The sequence below is a fragment of the Bactrocera tryoni genome, chromosome 3 (genome assembly GCF_016617805.1).
Source record: "Bactrocera tryoni isolate S06 chromosome 3, CSIRO_BtryS06_freeze2, whole genome shotgun sequence".
Taxonomy (NCBI): Eukaryota; Metazoa; Arthropoda; class Insecta; order Diptera; family Tephritidae; genus Bactrocera; species Bactrocera tryoni.
The window spans coordinates 38,123,349-38,144,973 of NC_052501.1; the positions used below are offsets into that span (position 1 = coordinate 38,123,349).

Below are 21,625 nucleotides of genomic sequence, written 5' to 3' on the forward strand. Positions count from 1 at the left end.
ACACCCCACTTGAAAATTGTAACTAAATTAGTTAAAGATTTCTAAATGGACTTCAAAATAAAAAGGTTTAAAAAAGCTTATTCTGAAAGTATTAAAGTTGTCATCATTAAAGTGAAAAATTAATATTTTTTTTTCTAAAAAAATGTAAGGGAAAAGTTATGAATCACCAGATCCTCATAAATTGACGAAGCATTTTGAGTTTAAGGCAGTGAATATCAATCCCAAACCACTTCACATGCTTCGCCGAAGATGTGTCTATCGAGTTATTTCAGTCTCAGAAAGTTAAAACCAGGCAATAGAGGAGAAAGTGATAGAGTTATTCCACCTCGCCTTTCTCCAAAATTGAACAGTTAAAATGACAGTCTGTAACCGGAATTGGCTTGTATTTTATTCGGCTAAGGATAGTTAACATGGGACCATTTCTCGAAATTACCTCAAGTATTTATGCTGCCACTACAACAACAACAACAACAACAGCTCAAAGCAAGTATAGACGCTCCACTATCGAAATGAATGTATATCTCTCTGAAGGAATCCAAAAGTTTATCAAGGAAAATAATAATACTCTTATAGTATTACCTCTTAAAATTCCAGCTGGGTTCAAACGTGTAACTAGCAGAAACTCGTCCGGTGTTAAATTATATGAAAAAATGTTTGATGGCATTGCCATATTAACCACTGTATTGCCTTCCCCCTTTAGTTTGCACATAAAAAATGGGGAAACAAACACAAGCATAACCGCTCTCAGCACTTCTTCACTCACTATCCACTGCATTTCCAGTTTCTTTCTTTCATTCCGTTGGTGCTCGCCAGACGCAATGCCAATGTCTGAGCCTACACATTTCTTGGGGTTTGTTTGCTGATACTCCACACTTTATTGTGTTTGGCTGTTTAAATATTTTCAATTGCTTGTCATGTCATCTCCCTCGTCTTTATATTTTGCTTAGCATTGCACTTGGGGCATCGCTCACTACGACTTTAGATTTTTTCTTAAGAGGAAAAGAAAATGCAATGCTACTTTTGGTGACATTTTTTACATACTGATCTGTTGCCGTTGCCAAATCTCCTGCGGCCTGCTGGCATTGCTCATTTTAATAGTCCGCATTCTTTCGTACCTACGAAAAGACGTCTCATTTAGGCAGATAGAATTCAATTTAATAAATCTCGCAGGCATTTTAGAGTAACTTTGCAATAGACGCTCTAATGGAAGCTATGCTTTTAAGCTGGTTTAGTGTGTGCGTAGTAGTTTTATGTCGATACTAAGAGACAAAATAAAAAATATCAGCACTCTAGAGTCGAAACAACCCACGAGACACCAACAAGTTGGTCGGTTTAGCAAATCCTTAAGTGACACAAGGGTGGTCCATTAATTATTTAGCTACACCGCCTGATGTCGCTATTATCGCCAAATGCATTACTATGGTGTGGTAAATTTCCTTATATGTGTACTGCAAAAATTTCAGTCGAACCATACTAGAAGCTTTGTTTAACTGTTTGTGGAATGAGCGTGTCCATAGATTTCGAAAAATTTACTAAGGGCAATATTGGTAATTCTTTTTTGTCGCCTTTTTTAAAGGAAATCAAAGAGCACGTGAATGCTAATAGAACTCGGCAGTGACATAATAGATATACCTATGTCACAAACGGAGATAAAGCTTGTTTTGTTGTTGTATTTTGGTCGAATGTGAGCGCGCTTCATCCATTTTAAAATCATTCATATTATTTTTATGGGTCTTGTTGCTGTTTTTGTAGGTACTTTTCGAATACCAAACAGTATTATTCCTTATGAACCAGACATGCGAAATTGTATGAAATGTATAGTATATCTTTTGAAGCGTAGTTGTAAAAACAAAATCTGATACAATTGATTAAATTCAGGTCCCTCTTAGATACGATGCTTGACTAACAAAGGATCTCAAAATTTTCGGTAAAGTGCCTCTGAGTAAAAGATATTTTTAAATTGGGCTCAATAAACCTAAATCCTTCAATACTACTCCGATTATTGTTCATTTTAATATGAAAAATATTCCCGATTAGTAATTGATAACATTCAGGTGTGCACAACTCGACTGTTTTATATTTTTACATTTCCCAAAATACAGCCGAAAAATATTACAGAGGAGTGAAAGAATTCTCTTTTTGTAACTATGTTCATTCGATGACTGTTTTGGTTGCCCAAACCGGTTTTTGAAGACGAAGTGACCATACCGCTCTTGTTCGGTTAGTATCTAGATATTCATAATATCATCATATGATTCTTGTATAAATGTTAATTTAAAATATTTTTATGCACAGCGTACATGAATGCTAGAATGTATTATTAAAGAAAATGCAGAAAACTCATTTTCAGGCATAAGTCACTTCAGCCATCTGATATTTATTTATTGTAGTCTCCATTAAATAGGGAAATAGATGTAAAACTTTAAATTTTATAATAAAGGAGTGATATAAATTTCTATTATTAATTAACCTGCCCCCACTTAAAGGGCTATACCAGTGTGACGCATGAAAAATTAGGCGATTTTCGTGAATTTTTTTAAAAGAAAGTACTAGATTGAGTGTTTCGACGTTCTATGGACGTAATAAAGTATATTTTTAGCCATATTAATATTTTTTTACAAAATTATTGAAAAATAATGGAGTTAAGTGCTGTCTGCGAAAGTGCCGAAAAAAAAGTGCCTTAACTGCTGACATGATTCCGGTCGAATGAGTAGCTGAAACAAAAAATTTCAAAATGTTTATTAAATTTAAATGTATTTTCTATACAATGAACTACGATCTTTGAAAAATATCAAAAATTAAGAAAATGCCGTAATTTTGAAAAAAAAATCGTTGTTTTACGAAAAAAATGGTCGTTTTTTTAATGCCAAATTGACAATTTTCATCCAATCAAAAAGATCGTAATGCATTGTATAGCAAATGTATTCAACTATACCCAGTTTTAATTTGAAGTCGATCGGTCAATTTCTCGTTGAGTTATGATGTCAGCAATTTTTAAAAATGTCGTTTCGAGAAAAACGCGTTTAAAGTTTCACTTATCCGAGTACATATACATATGTTTGCACCTCTGAGCGGTCGCTGTTTAGAACGCTGTCATTCAAAAACTATTCAAGATACCTTGCCGATTTCACAGGATATTTTTTAATATATAAACTATCGAAAAAGCAAAAAAAAAAATTTTTTTGAAAGTGTCCCTTAATATCTTATTCCTTTATCTAAAATTATATAACAGTCTTCGCATTTCATGCATAGTCTAATAATCGAGTAACTGTATTGATTTTTATTGCTGCGAACCCAAAACTTTCAAAGTTTTGGCGCACACGACCACTTATGTTCAAAATTGGCAATAATAAAACCAAATATTAATAGAGCGCATTAAATTTCTCAGAGCGCAATTGCCAAAATTTTAAGTGCTCATATTTCCTAAGAATTTGAAACTCTTAACACTTGCAATAATACCGAAACTACTGCAGTACAATTCTACACTTTCATATAAATTTAGGGTTGGCAGCGGCGTAGCCACAATTAGAGTTTGAGGAGGATGCCCTTTGAGTAATAACAAAATCTAATGTAACTGATTTACTGCACTATTCTCCCTCTATAGTACGTAGGGACTGGTTTGTATTTAGGAAAAAACAGAGACCGTTGCCAGAACTACTCACCTCTCGGCCTAGCTCGTTTGAGGAGTTTCTTTTCCCTTTTGGTATTTATTAACATGACCTAGCTTGTGGGATTGGAAACCGCGGAAATGCTTTGAATTAATTGAGAAATGAAAAGTTCTTCTGTATTTCACATAAGTAATTTTAGAGATAAAACACGAAAAAATGTTATCTTCGTTTCCATCGAAGCTATAAAACATTATAAAGGTTCAAAAATATAAAAGTTTTCCATACAAGAACTAAGTTTTTATCGATCGCTTTGTATGGCAGTTACCCATTTTCTTGGACAGCAATCCATGCCGGATTTCGTGAAGATGTCACGTTAAAAACAGTTTTTTATAATAGGTTGTCAAAAAAGTCTTGCGGTATTTTCGCTAGTTGGCGCTGAAAGCGCGTAGTTCTAGTTTTATTCGTCGCATCGGGTCATGCTATACCTTTTTGGAAAGCTCATTTCACGCGCTAACACGTGTTTGACTGAGGTCGTTTCTTTTAAGTCGTTCGTGAGTTATAGCGACGCAAACATGGAGCAAAATAAAGAGAAAATACGGCATATTTTACAGTACTACTACGATAAAGGCAAAAGTGCATCTCAAGCCGCCAATAAAATTTCAACGTTTTCGTTCTGGTCTAGAGGTGGTCGAAGATGCGCCTCGCTCCGGAAGGCCTGTCGTCGAAAATTGCGATAAAATCGCTGAATTGGTCGAAAGAGACCGGCATAGTAGCAGCCATAGCATCGGTCAAGAGCCGGGCATGAGTCATCAAAAATTCATTTCAATTTCAATAAAAGAAAAAAATTCAATAAAAATACCGCAAGACTTTTTTGACAAGCCATTACAAGGATTTGAGCTTGATATTTTAGTTTCTAGATAATCGGTGGTAGCGACAACAACAGCCGTTTCCTTCTCGCTGTTACAATCATCGTTGCAAACTTAATGTACCATAGGGTACATATGCTATAAAAATGGTTTAGATATCTGCAGATGCGACCTTCGTATAACTACCACAGTATTATTAGTGCTTCGAACTAATGGTAATAGCGGTCCATAATTGCATTACTCGAAGAGAGAAATAACTCAGAATATATCCTGGTCTCATTGTAGTCCATCTACTTTACAACACGCCTACTTAAAAAGCTAGTTGATCAGGATTTTCTTCCAGCTGGCTTGTACAAAGTCTTGAATATTTTTGAGCAGTCAGGTAACCTTAAGTTAGTGAAAAGGAAATACTGTAGTAGGAAATGGGCAGGACACTTTATTTTGACAAAGTGTTTACGTTTCTGTTAATCACCATTTTATAATTTTATTCGAAGAATTGTTATAGTTCGTTGCACTAAGAAAGTTCCACAAAATAAAAGTTGCATCAAATGACATAGAAATATATATAGGGTTCCAGGACATAAAGGCATTCCAGGAAATGAAAAAGTCGATGGTATTGCCAAAAGTACCATCCATTTTTCTACCGGACCAGTTCTGGAAATACACAAGTCGCTAAAGGCGATACGCAATGAAATATCCAAAAGCGTTGACTGACAGCCAACGTCAAGTACGGGGAGAAGGCACGAGATAGACGCTGGAACAACACGACTGCTTCTATCTGGTCTTACTTAGAACTCGAATTAGATACTTAGTAGCTTCGCAGTTCGAGGGACTGGATGAACAATCAGAATGACATATCAAGACACTATTAAACTTCGCGAAAAGAGTTGACGTCCTGCTCGACGTAAGCTTCAGCTCATATTTCACTAAATCTTCATCTGACATTACAAAAGGTCTATGGTGTGACAGGCAGGCATTATAACCTAACATAACCTTAACAGAATTTCTCGTGACCGACCGAGCTTCTGATTCAGACAAAGCCGGAGGCGGTGCAAATGAATTTTATATTAGGGGCGTTCAATACCACCCAACCCCTTCGCCGCTACGCCGCTGCTGACATGTTTGGGTGCACATTTCTAGGTGAGAGAATGTGGATAGGCACAATTTGCTTCACTTTCTGTTATTAACAAAAAAGAACAGAAGAAGCGGTGGATTTTCTGCCCACACTTTCCTTTCCGGTTGCCGGTTTCCTATTTCCGGCATTTGCATGCCAATCGTATAACTTTTCCAATTTACTGCCATAAGCAAACATGGGCAATTATTGGTAACAGCAACACCAGCAGAAATAACACCAGCATAAGCGAATATTTATAAATATGTTTATACGAGTTGCGCACGCAAACAAAGTCATATATATGTACATAAGTGTGTATAGATATACTTATTATGTGCAGTTAGTTTGTGTTGCTGAGGTTTGCCGTCTCAACAAACTTCGATTTGAACTTCAAATTCGACCTTAACCAAGCAATCGCCAGCCGTCATGAGTGCCAGCAGCCCGAGCAGTTGTGTGCTTGTGTGTGTGCGTATATGCATATGCATGAGTGTAAGTGAGCTCAAGTGCAGTTTTGATAGCTTTTTAGTGCTTTTCAGTACTTTGCCGGATTTCGAATATTTTTCATGAACTGCGCAAAGTTTACCCTGCCTGCGTCATGTGTGCGTGGATGTGTGTGTGTGTCGATGCAGACGACGATACATTTTGATGCAATTAGTTTCATCATTAGTTGCAAGTTCTGTTTATGCTGCTGCACAGAGTGCTCTTGCTGCTACTTTCAATAATAAAAACAACAAAACAGCGCACGAAATCGCCGGCATGGGGAATGCTCTCGGCTACAGAAATAATTTGCTCATCACATTGCTGCTGTTGTTGGTATAGCTGCTGCTGCTGCCGTTGCCATTTTTGATTGCCAGCGCTACAATAACACCCTGCATTATTGCCATCGCTTTCGTTTTTGCTATTGCAACTGGAAATTTTAATGTTTGTTGTTTTCTTTTCCACTTCGCCAACAATTTGCGCCAACACTAAACGTAATGCAACAACCAAACAACAACAACTGCAGCAATAATGCAAATAATAAAGCGCAATATGTTCCAGAATTATGGTGAGAGCTCCTCCATTGTGGACGCAAGTGTTGCACCGTAAGCGTGTGTGTGTCTGTGATCATGTGGGTGCTTAGGAATTTCCAGCGTAACGTATCTTCATTTGCTTAGTTATTTTGTCTAGTTAATTATCTTATCACAGAATGGAATTTTCGCAAGTGTTTGTTTGGGCATTTATTTTAGCTTCTTTCTAGCCGATTTTCTTGCCAAAATGTATATGTATACTTAGGCAAAATCACATTCAAGTTTACCTTCTTACACTCACTCATCAAACTGGCAGTTCTGTGGCGTCACCTTGATACTTACGGCTCTTCATTGGAGTGGGTTCAAACAATTACTTACGGAAACGAGGCAGGCTGCAAAGATCGCATTGTTTCTATGAGAAGGCGTCAGTAGCAGTGGATTCATAGGTATGGTTTCCGGAGAAATATTTAAAAATAATTTTTTTGAAGTTGATCAAACTAATTGACATACAACAAGGTTTTTTTGGTATATAATAACTGTAAGCAAACATTAAAAATTTTTTAAAAGTAGGCGTAAACCCGCTGGTTAATAAGTACATAGCGTCTAAACTACTAAAGCTACAACATAAAAATTCCATACCGCAAATATTATAAGAACCTCTACCAACAGTGTAAAAATGTATAATATCGGTTGATAACCCCGCGATATATAGTATCAATGACTGTGTACGCCAGAGCGAATATGTGGACCCCAGTACCTATAGTTGACATTTTATTGGGAGAAAATTTGACCAAGGCCACATATAACAAGTATCAGGATTTTCAGGATAAAAGCCTGGGAGCATTTTCTTAGCATGTGGCATATTATTAGTATGTGGCATCATGTGCGGTAGTAAAAAAAAGTAGATAAGGTTTATTCGAAACTACCCCCCAATGATAAATGATTTTCTTTATTCAAACAAGTGTTATGCCGAATATGTCGGTCAGTGAAAATTATTGGTTATTGCTGTCTACCATCCTTATTTTATTCTTATTCAGCCCTAACCTTCAAAACGCACATAAATAGCACAGCTGTAGAACAATTAGTTTACTTACATATGTGGTATTTTTAATGAAACAACTTGTGTTGGTTTAAAAATAATGAATAGTAAGAAAAAACGTTAACTTCGGCTGCACCGAAGCTAATATACCCTTCACAGATTACATTGGTGTCTAAGAGAATAATTTATACCAAATTTCGTGAATATATCTTGTCAAATGTGAAAGTTGTCCATACAAGAACTTGATTCCGATCGTTCAGTTTGTATGACAGCTATATGTTATAGTGGTCCGATATCGGCCGTTCCGACAAATGAGCAGCTTCTTGAAGAGAAAATGACGTTTGCAAAATTTCAAAAGGATATCTTAAACACTGAGGGACTAGTTCGTATATATACAGACAGACGGACGGACGGACGGGCAGACGGGCAGACGGACATGGCTTAATCGACTCAGCTCAACATACTGATCATTTATATATATACTTTATAGGGCCTCCGACGCTTCCTTCTGTGTTACAAACTTCGTGACAAACTTAATATACCCTATTCAGGGTATAAAAAAGGCAATTGCGTGTGTTAAGGAAGTATTGCACCAGGAAAAGTAAGCATTGAGAAGTGGTTTACTAAGATTAAATGAAGAGAAATTTGCACCGAGGGTGACATACGCAGGGACACCCCAAGGCTGTTACCAACGAAAACATTTAAAAATTCCAAAAAATAGTTTTGGGCTTACCATCATCTACGGTGGAGTCTTTCGTCCTTTATGTTATATGATAAAATTAAATTTTATCAAAGAAAAACATTTTGTTTTCTATGTTAGCTTACGAACTTCTCAGTTCACCGGTTAGACTAAAGACGGATTTTTCCAGCAGCTTATACTTTTAAATTTTATTGCCTTGCAAAATAGCCCATTCAAATTTCTTGGAATTAAATGATAAAACATCTTCTTTTTAAGTAATTTTTCCATTAACTCAAATAAATCGATTTCATTTACATAACTGTCAATCACTTCACTTTCCCCACCCGAACTCTCAGTGCTCTACTTTCAGACCTCACCAAATTTATGCACCGTCAGTGCATAAATCCACTTACGAAGGTAATTTGCAATCAATCACTGAAACATTTGAACACATCGGCGGTGCTCGCTACGAAATCCCCTTAAATATGCAAATCTTTCCTTTTTGCCACATCGACTTCAATCGGCTATTGGCGCGCCATTAACTTCATCTATGCTGACTCCTTCGAACAGCACAACAATACACTTAAAGGAATAACAGCTTACACTATTTTACACTATTTTACATAACAACAACAAGACCAACAACAACGAACCAGCTTATCTGGTTGCAGCGAAACCGTAAGCAGAACAAAAATTAGTTTGGACCAAAGAATATGATGTGTAGAACCAGTTTTTGTATCCCATACCAACCGAACTCACTAACCAAATACATAACATGGTTCATTCCTTTAACCTTACTTTAACAACTTCTTACAAAAAATCTCTCAGATTGTGGTAAAAAGCACCGAATTAAGCGCTTTTATGTTTTATCACTTTATTTCATTTCGGTTTCATTCGCTTGACTGCCGTTTTTCTGCGTGTGCATTCCACTAACTTTTGCAAATAATCAACTTAGCATAATTTACGGAGCCCATGCTCAGTTTGCTTACTCCCGTCGGGAAGGCAAGCATATGCTTCAATGCTCACCCGGCTGGACGCTGCGCAAGTATGTGTGGGGGTGTGCCGTTTCACTTACGCCACGACTTCTTTCTTTGCTTCCTGCCAAAGTCAACACATTTACTGAAGAACCGCATAAGTAAATCGCGTCCATGCTGCAATTTTCCACTAATCCAGCATATTCTTACCTTGTTCCTTGTTGTAGCGAGAACACTACTCAACAAATCTGAAGGGAACATTTGCGACTGATGTGCGAAGAGGTCTGTGGGGTGACCTAGTTATGAATTTAAGTTCCAAATTGTCCATTGCGTACAGCTAATTTTGCCATTTTAGTAAATGGTGGTTGTTTGACCGCTACACCACTTGACCACAACACAAAAAATCATACGTGTTTCGTAATTCTTACTATCATGTTCGGTTTAAAATCTCTGGGCCAAAATGACTGTAAACTAGTGTTCTTATATACGACTCATCTCAGAATATCTTATTATATACATACATATAGATGTGTATGATCCATTTCGAGGTTCTATACCTTTTTTAAAGAAAAAACACGAAAACTACAAATTTAGTGGGGAATGCTTATTATCATTCGAAAGAACATTCTTTGCATTTATTTTTTGAAGATTATGTCTTTCAAACGTTCGTCGCGGCTATTTCTCTGATAGCCCATCCATTGTGTTCAATTTCGTTCGAGCATTTTGACTTTTAACTGGCGAATGACACGTGCGATGTTTTGCTCCAAAGTCTGAAGCGGGATTGTCCGGGTAAACTTTAGACTTTATGCATATATCTCTGCAGGACAAAGTCTAACGGAGTGATAACATACGATATTGGTTTCCAATCGACGGTCGCAAAACGTAAAATTATTTACTCACCGAAGATAAATCAATAGATAGATGCGAAGTGTGGGTAGTGACGCCGTCTTGTTGAAACCAAATGTCGCCAATATCACGAGACTTAGTTTCAGACATCAAATAGTCGGTTATCATGACGCGATAACGGTCCCCATTGACGTTAACGTTCTCACCGACCGGCATCAATTTTGAAAATTATGAACCATGATTCCGCCAACACATAAACCACAATCGTTGTTTATTCTGGATTCAGTGACAGATCTTCAATTAATTCGGGTTGCTCTTCATCCTAAATGCGGCAAATTTTGCTTGTGTACATACCCATTGAGCCAGAAATGGTTCTCATCGCTGAACAAAATTTGGCTCGAGAACATCGGATCTTAGATCTTTTAAAGAAACCATCGATCGAAGCGATGTTGCTTGCGAGGGTAAAGTGGCTTCAGTTCTTGCACAAGCTGTTTTTTTAATTTAAGATCACGACGTAAAATGCACCCAATTGTTCCAAGTGAAATTGAAATGAATTGTTGATGACTCTTGCCCAACTCTTGACCGATGCTACGGCTGCTACTATGCCGGTCTCTTTCGACCAATTCAGCGATTTTATCGCAATTTTCGACGACAGGCCTTCCGGAGCGTGGCGCATCTTCGACCACCTCTACACCAGATCGAAAACGTTGAAACCATCGTTGTGCGGTGGAAATGGAAACTGTATCGGGTCCATAAACTGCACAAATTTTATTGGCGGCTTGAGATGCATTTTTGCCTTTATCGTAGTAGTACTGTAAAATATGCCGTATTTTCTCTTTATTTTGCTCAATGTTTGCGACGCTATAACTCACGAACGACTTAAAAGGAACGACAATCAATCAAACACGTGTTAGCGCGTGAAATGAGATTTCCAAAAAGGTATAGCATGACCCGATGCGACGAATAAAACTAGAAATACGCGCTTTCAGCGCCAACTAGCGAAAATACCGCAAGACTTTTTTGACAACCTATTAGTTTCTTCACTGCGTGCTGCCCCTGGTCTATTCGGTCAAATATCATCCAATAATGAATGCTGGTTGTCAATATCGGTGATAGTGTTGCAATACTGCACACAAAACTTAGTTATAACTATTCGAGTACCTTTCAAACTTTGGTATTTCAATTGAATATGGAAGGTATCACGAGTTTGTAGTGTACATTCTACACCCATTCTCCGAGTTTGTAGGGTACATTCTACACCCATTCTCCATTACTATTTTCAAGCAACAGCTTTCTTTCCCCAGTAGACCAAGTTTAAGTGCTGCAGTTTAGGTGTATTTGAATTGAACCGAAGCTGTTAGCAGTCCATTTGTTTTTTTTAGGATTGTTGAAACTGTACTACATAAATGGCTGCAAATGTAAATCTTATTGATTGATTTTGGCACACCCTGTATTTAAATCTAATTCGGCTTAAATTTGGGACACCCTTTACTTTCATCAGTACAAATACATTCTACTTCTTACAGACTGGGTTGTAGTTCCTAGAATCTCGGGCAGGCAAGTTTTACCTAGGCATCCCCATGTTTTCCAAAAGTACACAAGCCGCCGAAAGTCTCAACATTATACGAAAGAAACGCTCGAAAAAACAAGTAAGGAAGGGCTAAGTTCGGGTGTCACCGAGTTCTGGGTGCAGCTTCCTTCTGCCATTTCTTCCGTAAAATTTAGTATTTCTGATGTTTTTTGTTAGTCGGTTAACGCATTTTTAGTGATTTTCAACATAACCTTTGTATGGGAGGTGGGCGTGGTTATTATCCGATTTCTTCCATTTTTGAACTGTATATGAAAATGCCTGAAGGAAACGACTCTATAGAGTGTGGTTGACATAGCTATAGTAGTTTCCGAGATATGTACAAAAAACTTAGTAGGGGACGGGGCCACGCCCACTTTTCCAAAAAAATTACGTCCAAATATGACTCTCCCTAATGCGATACTTTGTGCTAAATTTCACTTTAATATCTTTATTTATGGTTTAGTTATGACACTTTATGGGTTTTCGGTTTTCGCCATTTTGTGGGCGTGGCAGTGTGCCGATTTTGCCCATCTTCGAACTTAACCTTCTTATGGAGCCAAGAAATACGTGTACCAAGTTTCATCATGATATCTCAATATTTACTCAAGTTACAGCTTGCACGGACGGACGGACAGACAGACATCCGGATTTCGACTCTACTCGTCACCCTGATCAATTTGGTATATATAACCCCCTATCTGACTCTTTTAGTTTTAGGACTTACAAACAACCGTTATGTGAACAAAACTATAATACTCTCCTTAGCAACTTTGTTGCGAGAGTACGAGTATAAAAAAGTGAGGCTAAATATTTATATTAATTAGTACAGTACAATGTCTTCTCGTCGCCGATTGGCCATAGGTCTCAGGTTAAATGTAAACATTTCATATAAATATCACGCGAACATAGAGGGGTTTCTCCAGCATAAAATATGGCATTATGTCTTGTCATATAATTGTATAGAGAAAGAATTGCCAAAATAGATAATAACTTTATTTGACAAACTCTGAGACTTTATTAACCTTAAAACATTCTCCGTTGCCAACGTAGACTTTCTCTGCTACTATCCATCTCATAGCAGTAATTAGTTTTAATTTTCTAACAAAATCGGTAAATTTTGCTAACGAACGCGACGTCTTATTGCAGATCGACTGCGGAGGATCACTGTTAGGGTTCTGAATTCAGAGTTCTGAAAACTTTTAAGCCCTAAAATTATTTGACTATCTGTGATCTGTAACTTCTCATCTGGTGTAAATAAGCCCTGGTCTACCAAAACCTTCTCCAACTTGAAAAACTATGATTACCGAAGTTTCATTATACTTGTATATCATCTTTCACCAAGTCAAGTAGTTAAAACGTTTGAGCTCTTGGTTTTCCTTGATCTACACTTTACACTTATAACCGTTCAGATTCAATCTTCACATGCCAAGTTTCTTAGCACTTTACTCTGAGATGGAAAAGTTAGTTTCTGGTTAGTTTCCACATCTGGCAGCAGTAGAAACGAGCAAACACAACCGATGGAAAAGCCGATTTCGAACTGTTTTTCTCGTAACTGTAGTTAAGTAATTTTGCGCAGCTTGATCACGCTCTTTTATGCAACAATTAAAGATTTAAATTCTACAAACATTTAAGAGCCCTTACTATAACTGAAACTATGGAAAATACGAAATACGCATTTACCAAGTCACGTGTCAGGAACAAAGCCAAACGTGCATGCAACACGTTCACCTGTCAATGCTAATGAAGTTGTCAAATATATGAAGAAATAATGTAAACAAATAAAGATGGAGAAACAAGCGGAAAACAAAGCATATCGAAAGGAAGGTGAAAAATGTTAAAAGATAGCAAATGCTGCAACTGACAACTCGGAAATGGCTAACAACTAACTGCGCCAAGTACAAATGAGCTTCGGTGCAGACGCACACACAAACGTACGTGCACTCGGGCTACACTATTAACAAATGTTGCATTCGACGGCAGCAGAGAAGGGAAAAGAAGACCCTGTGCTCGCTGCAAAGCATTGGAGGAGTGGTGTACTTACAGTTATACGAGCTTGCGGTTTGCTTGCAGCTTTGCATAGTAATTTTGTCATTAGCTGAAGCGACTGATAAACACATACCCTGCATCGGTATTCATATAATCTATGAATGTTTGTATGTATGTATATATGAACTAGTAAAAGGTGAATGGTGAAAAATAAATATTGGAAAATGTGAGCAAAAATGCAAAATGAAGACGTCGCTTCGGCTAATATTATACAATAAATATACATATGAATACGAAATGAGTTCTTGCACTGGGGAGAGCAAATGAATGCGCCAAGCATGGCTTAAGTTAATAAGCTGTCAGCAAGTAATTGAATGTTGCATGCCACATCTTTATATGCAAGCAAATGTATATAGTATGAATATTTTAAGGTGTTAGCGGGATATTAATTAGAAATTCATTATTTATGCCGAAACTAAAATGGTTTTGGCGGCCTAGAATTAAAAAAAAAAAACAAGAAAAAACGTTAACTTCGGCTGCACCGAAGCTGATATATCCTTCATAGGGGCATTTCTTTTAGTAACTATGTGTTCAGTTTGTATGAAAGCTATATGCTATAGTAATCCGTTCTGAACGGAGATTATATTATTACCTTAAGCATTAATCCATATCAAATTTCGTGAAGATACTATGTGAAGTATGAAAGTTTTCCATACAAGCCCTTGATTCCGATCATTACATACATTTGTATGGCAACTATATGCTATAGTTAACCGATCTGAACAATTTCTTCGGAGATTACAATGTTGCCTTAGAAAATAAACTATACCAAATTTCATGAATATATCTTGTCAAATGTGAAAGTTTTCCATACAAGCATTTGATTCTGATCGTTCAGTTTGTATGGCAGCTATATGTTATAGTTGTCCGATATTAGCAGTTCCGACAAATTAGCAGTTTCTTGAAGAGAAAACAACATTTGCAAAATTTCAAAGGGATATCTTAAAAACTGAGGGACTAGTTCGCATATATACAGACGGACATGGTTAAATTGACTCAGCTCAACATACTGATCATTTAAATATATATAAATATATGTATATGTATATACATATGTATATAGGGTCTGCCACATTAAACATTACTTTATTGGTGAAATAGTAACAAAGGAAAATTCCTTACCCAACCTGCTGTAGTATTGATACGTTAAGATCAGTCAACTTAGTTCATAAAACTTTTAAGGGATTTTTCTCGAAACCTTTTTCTTTACTCCCAAAATAAATTGTCAACATTAGTACATTTTAGAGCTCTAGACTGACCTAATTCCTTAAGATTCACCTGGTCCACATTCATGTACAGCTACCCCGGCTTCAATTGGCGCTAGATGCCTCGTTGCGTTCAAACCATAAGGTGATCTCAATAAAACTATGCATGTATATCTGTTATGCCCTTTTGTAGACAGTCATTCAATGAGTAAGAGATTCCATTCCAAGTATTCTGTGTTGGGTTTGTGATAGAACTGCACATACAAAACTGTTTCCTTATTACTTTGAAGCTTACAGCTTCGGCAATTTTTAATTGTATTCGATTTTTGATGTGTTATGTTGGTTCTCATATCTTTTAGTTAATTTTTGACAGTGGTTTTGCTTGAACGCGTTTTGGTTCGTGGACAACGTGTTTATGTCGGTGGAGTATCAACAGATGCCAAACATTGCTAGGTTTACTAGGGGTTACTAAACAGGACTTTTTGAATCTAGCGCCCCCTGGTGGCGCCATTTATGTCGACTGGTGCGTTAGAATTTGCTATCTTTATCGATTGTCTAGTGAGAATTTAATGATATTTCACCTATTGGAAGTGAAGTTATTGCGCTTTAAGTTTCAGTATGTTTGTGTTATGGGTGCGAAAATGAGCTTCAAACAAAGAGCCAACATTAAATTTTGTTCTAAAATTGGTAAAACTTTTACCGAAACCTTTCAATTGATGAAACAAGTTTATAGCGATGATTGCCTATCCCGTAGTAGGGTGCATGAGTGGTTTCAACGTTTTCAAAGTGGTCGTGAGAACATAAATGACGATCAACATGTGGGCCAATCAAAATCCGTGGTCACCGAAAATTCCATCGAAACTGTGCGTGAATTCATCAAAAATCAACCGAACTCATAATTGAAGTTCATGGAAATGGAATTGAACATCTCCAAAACATCGATTTATCGCATTTTGGCCGAACATTTGGGCTTACGAAAAGTGTGTGCACGGTATGTTCCGCCCAAATTGACTGACGACCACAAATTGCTCAGAATCCAACATTCGAAGGACAAGTATTTTACCAAAAATCACATTTTAACCACTTACCATTCCCCATACTCACCTGATATGGCACCGTGCGCCTTCTTTCTTTTCGGAGAAATTCATTTGTCCAAAAAAGAAAAGCGTTATGCAGACGTAGAGGCCATTCAGAAGGCTTGCACCGGCATACTGGCGGCCATATCGGCCAACGGGCTAAAAGACTCGTTCGACATGCTTTTGGACCGTGCTAAAAGCTGTATTGAAGCACAAAAGCACAAGGAGACTATTTTGAATAAAATAAATTGATTTTGCTGAAAAAAATATTTGTTTTGTTTTTTTTTAAGTCCTGTTTACTTTGGAACGCACCTTGTGCAAAGATTTCATCGCTGATACTGTCAACCACAGTATCATTGGTTCATTATTTTCTACTGGGAAGAAAAACAATTGTGTTTAACTCCTCATAGATTTCCTTTTTCCGTATCTATCCCGAGCTCTATAACAATATAGAGTAACCATGCCAGTAGCGATGCTCATAATGCAATGTCATAAAACCTTGAGCCGGCTTTCCATAAACACAGTTTCCAACTTTACTTTGATAGGTATTGACCGGATATCTTTAAGAATCTTTGTCGATATAGTTTATTGTTATATAAAGAAAGCATGCAAGTGAATGAGTTTGCTTTTCGTTAACGGTAAGTAGTATAGAAGACAGAAAATTATTGGTTTCTTTAAATTAACTGTGTGGTAAATATCAGAATTATTGAATCTGACGTTAGAGATAAAACGCTACGTTTGCATAGAAATTGGTAGTACGAAAATAAACCAGCGGGAAAGTGCAAATCTCAGCAGCTACTAAACCAAATTTAATCGAATTCGATGCATAAATTTCTCCATATTTTTATACTCTCGCAACAAAGTTGCTAAGGAGAGTATTATAGTTTTGTTCACATAACGGTTGTTTGTAAGTCCTAAACCTAAAAGATTCAGATATAGGGCTATATATACCAAAGTGATCAGAGTGACGAATAGAGTTGAAATCCGGATGTCTGTCTGTCCGTCCGTGCGTCTGTCCGTCCGTCCGTGCAAGCTGGAACTTGAGTAAAAATTGAGATATCATGATGAAACTTGGTGCACGTATTTCCTGGCTCCATAAGAAGATTAAGTTCGAAGATGGGCAAAATCGGCCAAATGCCACGCCCACAAAATGGCGAAACCCGAAAACCTATAAAGTGTCATAACTAAGCCATTAATAAAGATATTAAAGTGAAATTTGGCACAAAGGATCGCATTAGAGTAGGGAGGGGCATAATTGGACACAATTTTTTTGGAAAAGTGGGCGTGGCCCCGCTCCCTACTAAGTTCTTTGTACATATCTCGGAAACTACTATAGCTATGTCAACCAAACTCTATAGAGTCGTTTCCTTCAAGCATTTCCATATACAGTTTAAAAATGGAAGAAATCGGATAATAACCACCCCCACCTCCCATACAAAGGTTATGTTGAAAATCACTAAAAGCGCGTTAACCGACTAACAAAAAACGTCAGAAACACTAAATTTTACGGAAGAAGTGGCAGAAGGAAGCTGCACCCAGGCTTTTTTTTTATTGAAAATGGGCGTGGCGTCGCCCACTTATGGATCAAAAACCATATCTCAGGAACTACTCAACCGATTTCAATGAAATTCGGTATATAATATTTTCTTAACACCCTGATGACATGTACGAAATATAGGTGAAATCGGTTCACAACCACGCCTTCTTCCAATATAACGCTATTTTGAATTCCATCTGATGCCTTCTCTGTATAATATATAGTACATTAGGAACCAATGATAATAGCGGAATAAAACTTTACAAAAATACGGTATTTGAAAAATATGTAAATGACGGATAATGAAATCTCGATTATCACTTAATCATGCGAGAGTATAAAATGTTCGGTGACACCCGAACTTAGCTCTTCCTTACTTGTTTTAAATTGAAAATGGGCGTGGCGTCGCCCACTTATGGACCAAAAACCATATCTCAGGAACTACTCAACCGATTTCAATGAAATTCGGTATATAATATTTTCTTACCACCCTGATGACATGTACGAAATATGGGTGTAATCGATTCACAACCACGCCTTCTTCCAATATAACGCTATTTTGAATTCCATCTGATGCCTTCTCTGTATAATATGTACATTAGGAAATGAAAATACAATTCAATACTCAAAGTACACAAATTGATCTAATCTAATTAATTTTACAGCAAAATAAAAAAATATGTAAATTATTATCACTTTATCATGCGAGAGTATAAAATGTTCGGTGACACCCGAACTTAGCCCTTCCTTACTTGTTTTATTTATTATTATTTTCATTACTATCTGAAAATTGGCTAAATCAGACTTCCGTCAAATTATAACACTTTACCATAGATTACCAAATATAATAATTAGCTGCATCGGCATGAAAGATATATATATTAAGCCACTCAGGACCATGCCTACTTAAAACCTCCTCCTACTTCCCCCTTACCGAATTACTGTTATGTATCTTAACTTAATGCTTAATTGCCGGACCCATAAACTTTTCGTTTAAAGGCGTTTTGTGATGAAAGGAAGAACAGACACTTACTTGGATTTCAACTCGTCTCGTCAACCTGATCATTTATATAAATAACTTAGTTTCAGCAGATACAAACAACCTTTAGCTGAACGAAACTATTGTACTCGGTAGAGTACGAAATATAGTTCGTGTGTCATAACTTATTGAAAATGTTCTTTATGTTCCTCTAAGACTTCTCTCCTATTTGATTGTGGTTCATAGAAAACTTCGTTGAATAACAAATGATGAATCCATATGTAACATCTTCTATTACAAAGTCGTGTATATACTATTCTACCGTCCTTGATCCTTACAAAATCTTTATTTTTTAATCTTCTTGAATCAAGATGCGTTAGAGTACAAAATATTGGCTTTACAATATTAACAAGTCGTCACATGTGGTGTTGATGTCACGACTATTTTTTTATTCTTCAGTATTTATTCGTTAATATAACGCATTAACACCCTGTTTACACAAACGAGTTATATTTAGGCCTTATAGCCATATGTACATACTTTAAAGAGGAGTCACGTCCATGCCAAGATGACCAAATCAGACCTTTACCATCAATTGCGGCCGGCGAATCCTTATAGTAACCGTTTAATTGACTGAAAGTTAAAAATAGCAGTAAGATCTCTCCATTTGTATTCATGGTGTCTAATGTTACCCGTTGAAGCATATATCCATAGAAAACCACCAGCCACCCTTATATATTTCTGCACAGTTTACACCTCTCTCGCTATTGTCCTGATCGAACGTACTAAACTTACAACCGTCGTGCACACCAGTCAAGGAATCACCAGCTGAGCCTGAATAAGCACCCAGTACTATTAATGCGAACTTGTCTTCCTCACTGCCTATAGCAAAACTCTCATATGTGGCATTTTTCTCCACATTGTCGAAATCCTTTAATTGTATCCATAATTCGTTCAGTTTCGTTGCCGTGAGAGCGTGTAATTTATCAAGACCAATGAAGAAATTTCTATTCAAGCTGCCAAATCCATTTTTATACTCTCTCCAGTTACGATTAAAGTGTGTGCTCTTATCCTGCCGCCTCTGTATAACCGTCCAGGCTTCGCCACCATTCGGATCGAGTAAACAATAAACGTAGAATAATATGTCACCCTGACCAGGCAACTGTGCACGTAACTGATATATTCCGCTGGAGGGTTTACGGCCAGAAAAATGAACTGCCTCAGCACAACTCGTCGGTAGATACTGTTTAGTACTTCCAGTTGCGTTCTCAAATTGACACAGCGTCAATAAAGCGAACGCTATAAGAATTGCACACTGGCGAAGCATCACTGCGATGGATTGTGATACAATGCTCTGTCTGTTATTTCCATGCGTGTTATTTATATTGTTTGCTCTCATTATGTGTGGTCAGACAGAGAGTGGCACTGACTCCAAATTGTAAACAACATTAGGAGTAACTAACCGACCAAGCGGATAAATAAGTATAATTAGTACTAGGAATGTTTATTGTAATTTTTTAATATTAGGTTGTCAAATATATCCCTTCCGCCTTTTTGCCTTTTGAATTTCGCGGCTATGTATAAAGCGCTACAGAGCTCGTATCTGGCAATGCTAAACATCTTTGAAAGGTCTTGACATAACCTACAAAACGACGCTATGCATGATTAGTATGGATATTGCGTTCAAGAGTTATAGACGTGTAAACATGGAGTTCACTATTTTAAAGTTTTCCTTCGTTAAAGGCAAATCTGCTAGAGAAACGTTCCGTGAAATCAATGGAGTGGAGACGATTCAGAGCGGGTGACCGTATGATTTGACGCAAAAAACCTTCTGGACCGAATCAACGCCGGCGATATGCTGCTGAAACGGAACGAACTCGACGTATTTTTGAAGCAGATCTCTGTAACACTTTTTATAAATCATTGAATAAAGAGCAAAAAAGAGGAAGGGAGATATTTCAATTTATTTGTTGAAAAATAAGATGCAGCATATTGTGGTCCCACTTCGAGAAGGATCTTCACTATAGCTTAAAATATTTGATCAAAACAAAAAGGAAGGCGAACCGTTGCCGAAGTTCCTTTCTTGGTAATTTGCGTCGAGTTTCTGTGATCTTTACGTAATCGAAAATAAAGTACAAATTACATTAGTTACTTATTTCTTTATACCCTTTACGAAAAAAGTTAAAATTTTTATTATTAATCATATTTAGCAACTAAAATTGTTGCCAATATATTCTCCGCTCGCTTTCACATACATTTTTCTCATTTTTTCATACACCTTATTCAGTTTTCAGTCTGAGAACCGTTTCCAAATTAGTAACAGCATTTCTTTCCTAAAATTTTGGAGAGAACTAATGTTTGTTTGCGTTCGAACTTTTATTTCTTTATCTGTATTTGCATTACCATCCGCCCCTTTTTCGTGTAGTGCGCTGATGCATAATTATCTCTCGAGTATTATTTGAAAGCAGTAAGGTGGAGCAAAATTCGTGTGCAGCTAAATGTGAAATCTTTATCTTTATTGGCGTAGACACCGCTTACGCAGTTAAAGCCGTGGTTACAACTGCCCGCCAGTCGTTTCTTCTTTTCCCAATTTGACACCAATTCGAGATACCAAGTACATCCAGGTCGGGGCGGATCCACAGTACAATTTTTGGGGGGAAACTATACGAGTTTTAAAGGAGGGGAAAACTAGATAATTTTGTACTTGATTCAAGAAATGTGTAACTGTACACTATACTTTTATTTTTGATCCATATAGTGTAACTAACTTTTGAGGGAGGATAACTCTCCCGCAGATACACAAAAATGAATCCGCCCCTGAGCCAGGTTTTCTCCACGTGGTCTTTCCAACGGAGTGAAAGTGTTCCTCCTCCTCTGCTCCTCTATTTCCCCCGGCGGGTACTGCGTCGAATACTTTCAAAGCTGGAGCGGTTTTATGCATTCGGACGACACGACCTAGCCAGCATAGCCGCAATCATAATTCGTTGAACTATGTGATTGTCGTCGTATAACTCGTACAGCTCTTCGCGCCATCGACTGCGATATTCGTCGTTGCCAATGTGCAAAGAACTATAAATCT

The 21,625-nt window shown here is 37.2% G+C and overlaps 1 protein-coding gene across 1 annotated transcript; it reads right to left on the reverse strand.

The window, feature by feature from the left end:
- Positions 1–18,937: 18,937 nt before the first annotated feature.
- On the reverse strand, positions 18,938–19,873 carry LOC120770146 (fibrinogen-like protein 1). The gene is made up of 2 exons (XM_040097336.1): positions 19,239–19,873; positions 18,938–19,179 (listed from the first exon to the last, which is right to left on the reverse strand). The coding sequence occupies exons 1-2, from the start codon at positions 19,871–19,873 to the stop codon at positions 19,041–19,043; spliced, it is 774 nt and encodes a 257-aa protein (XP_039953270.1). The 3' UTR covers positions 18,938–19,040.
- Positions 19,874–21,625: the final 1,752 nt, after the last annotated feature.

What these genes read in the sequence shown, in the direction of transcription:
- LOC120770146 (XM_040097336.1), bottom strand. Translation starts at nt 19,873, where the DNA reads ATGCTTCGCCAGTGTGCAATTCTTATAGCGTTCGCTTTATTGACGCTG. An exon ending in ATGGATATATGCTTCAACGG is followed by an intron (nt 19,180 to 19,238) that starts GTAACATTAGAC and finishes TTTAACTTTCAG; the next exon opens with TCAATTAAACGGTTACTATA.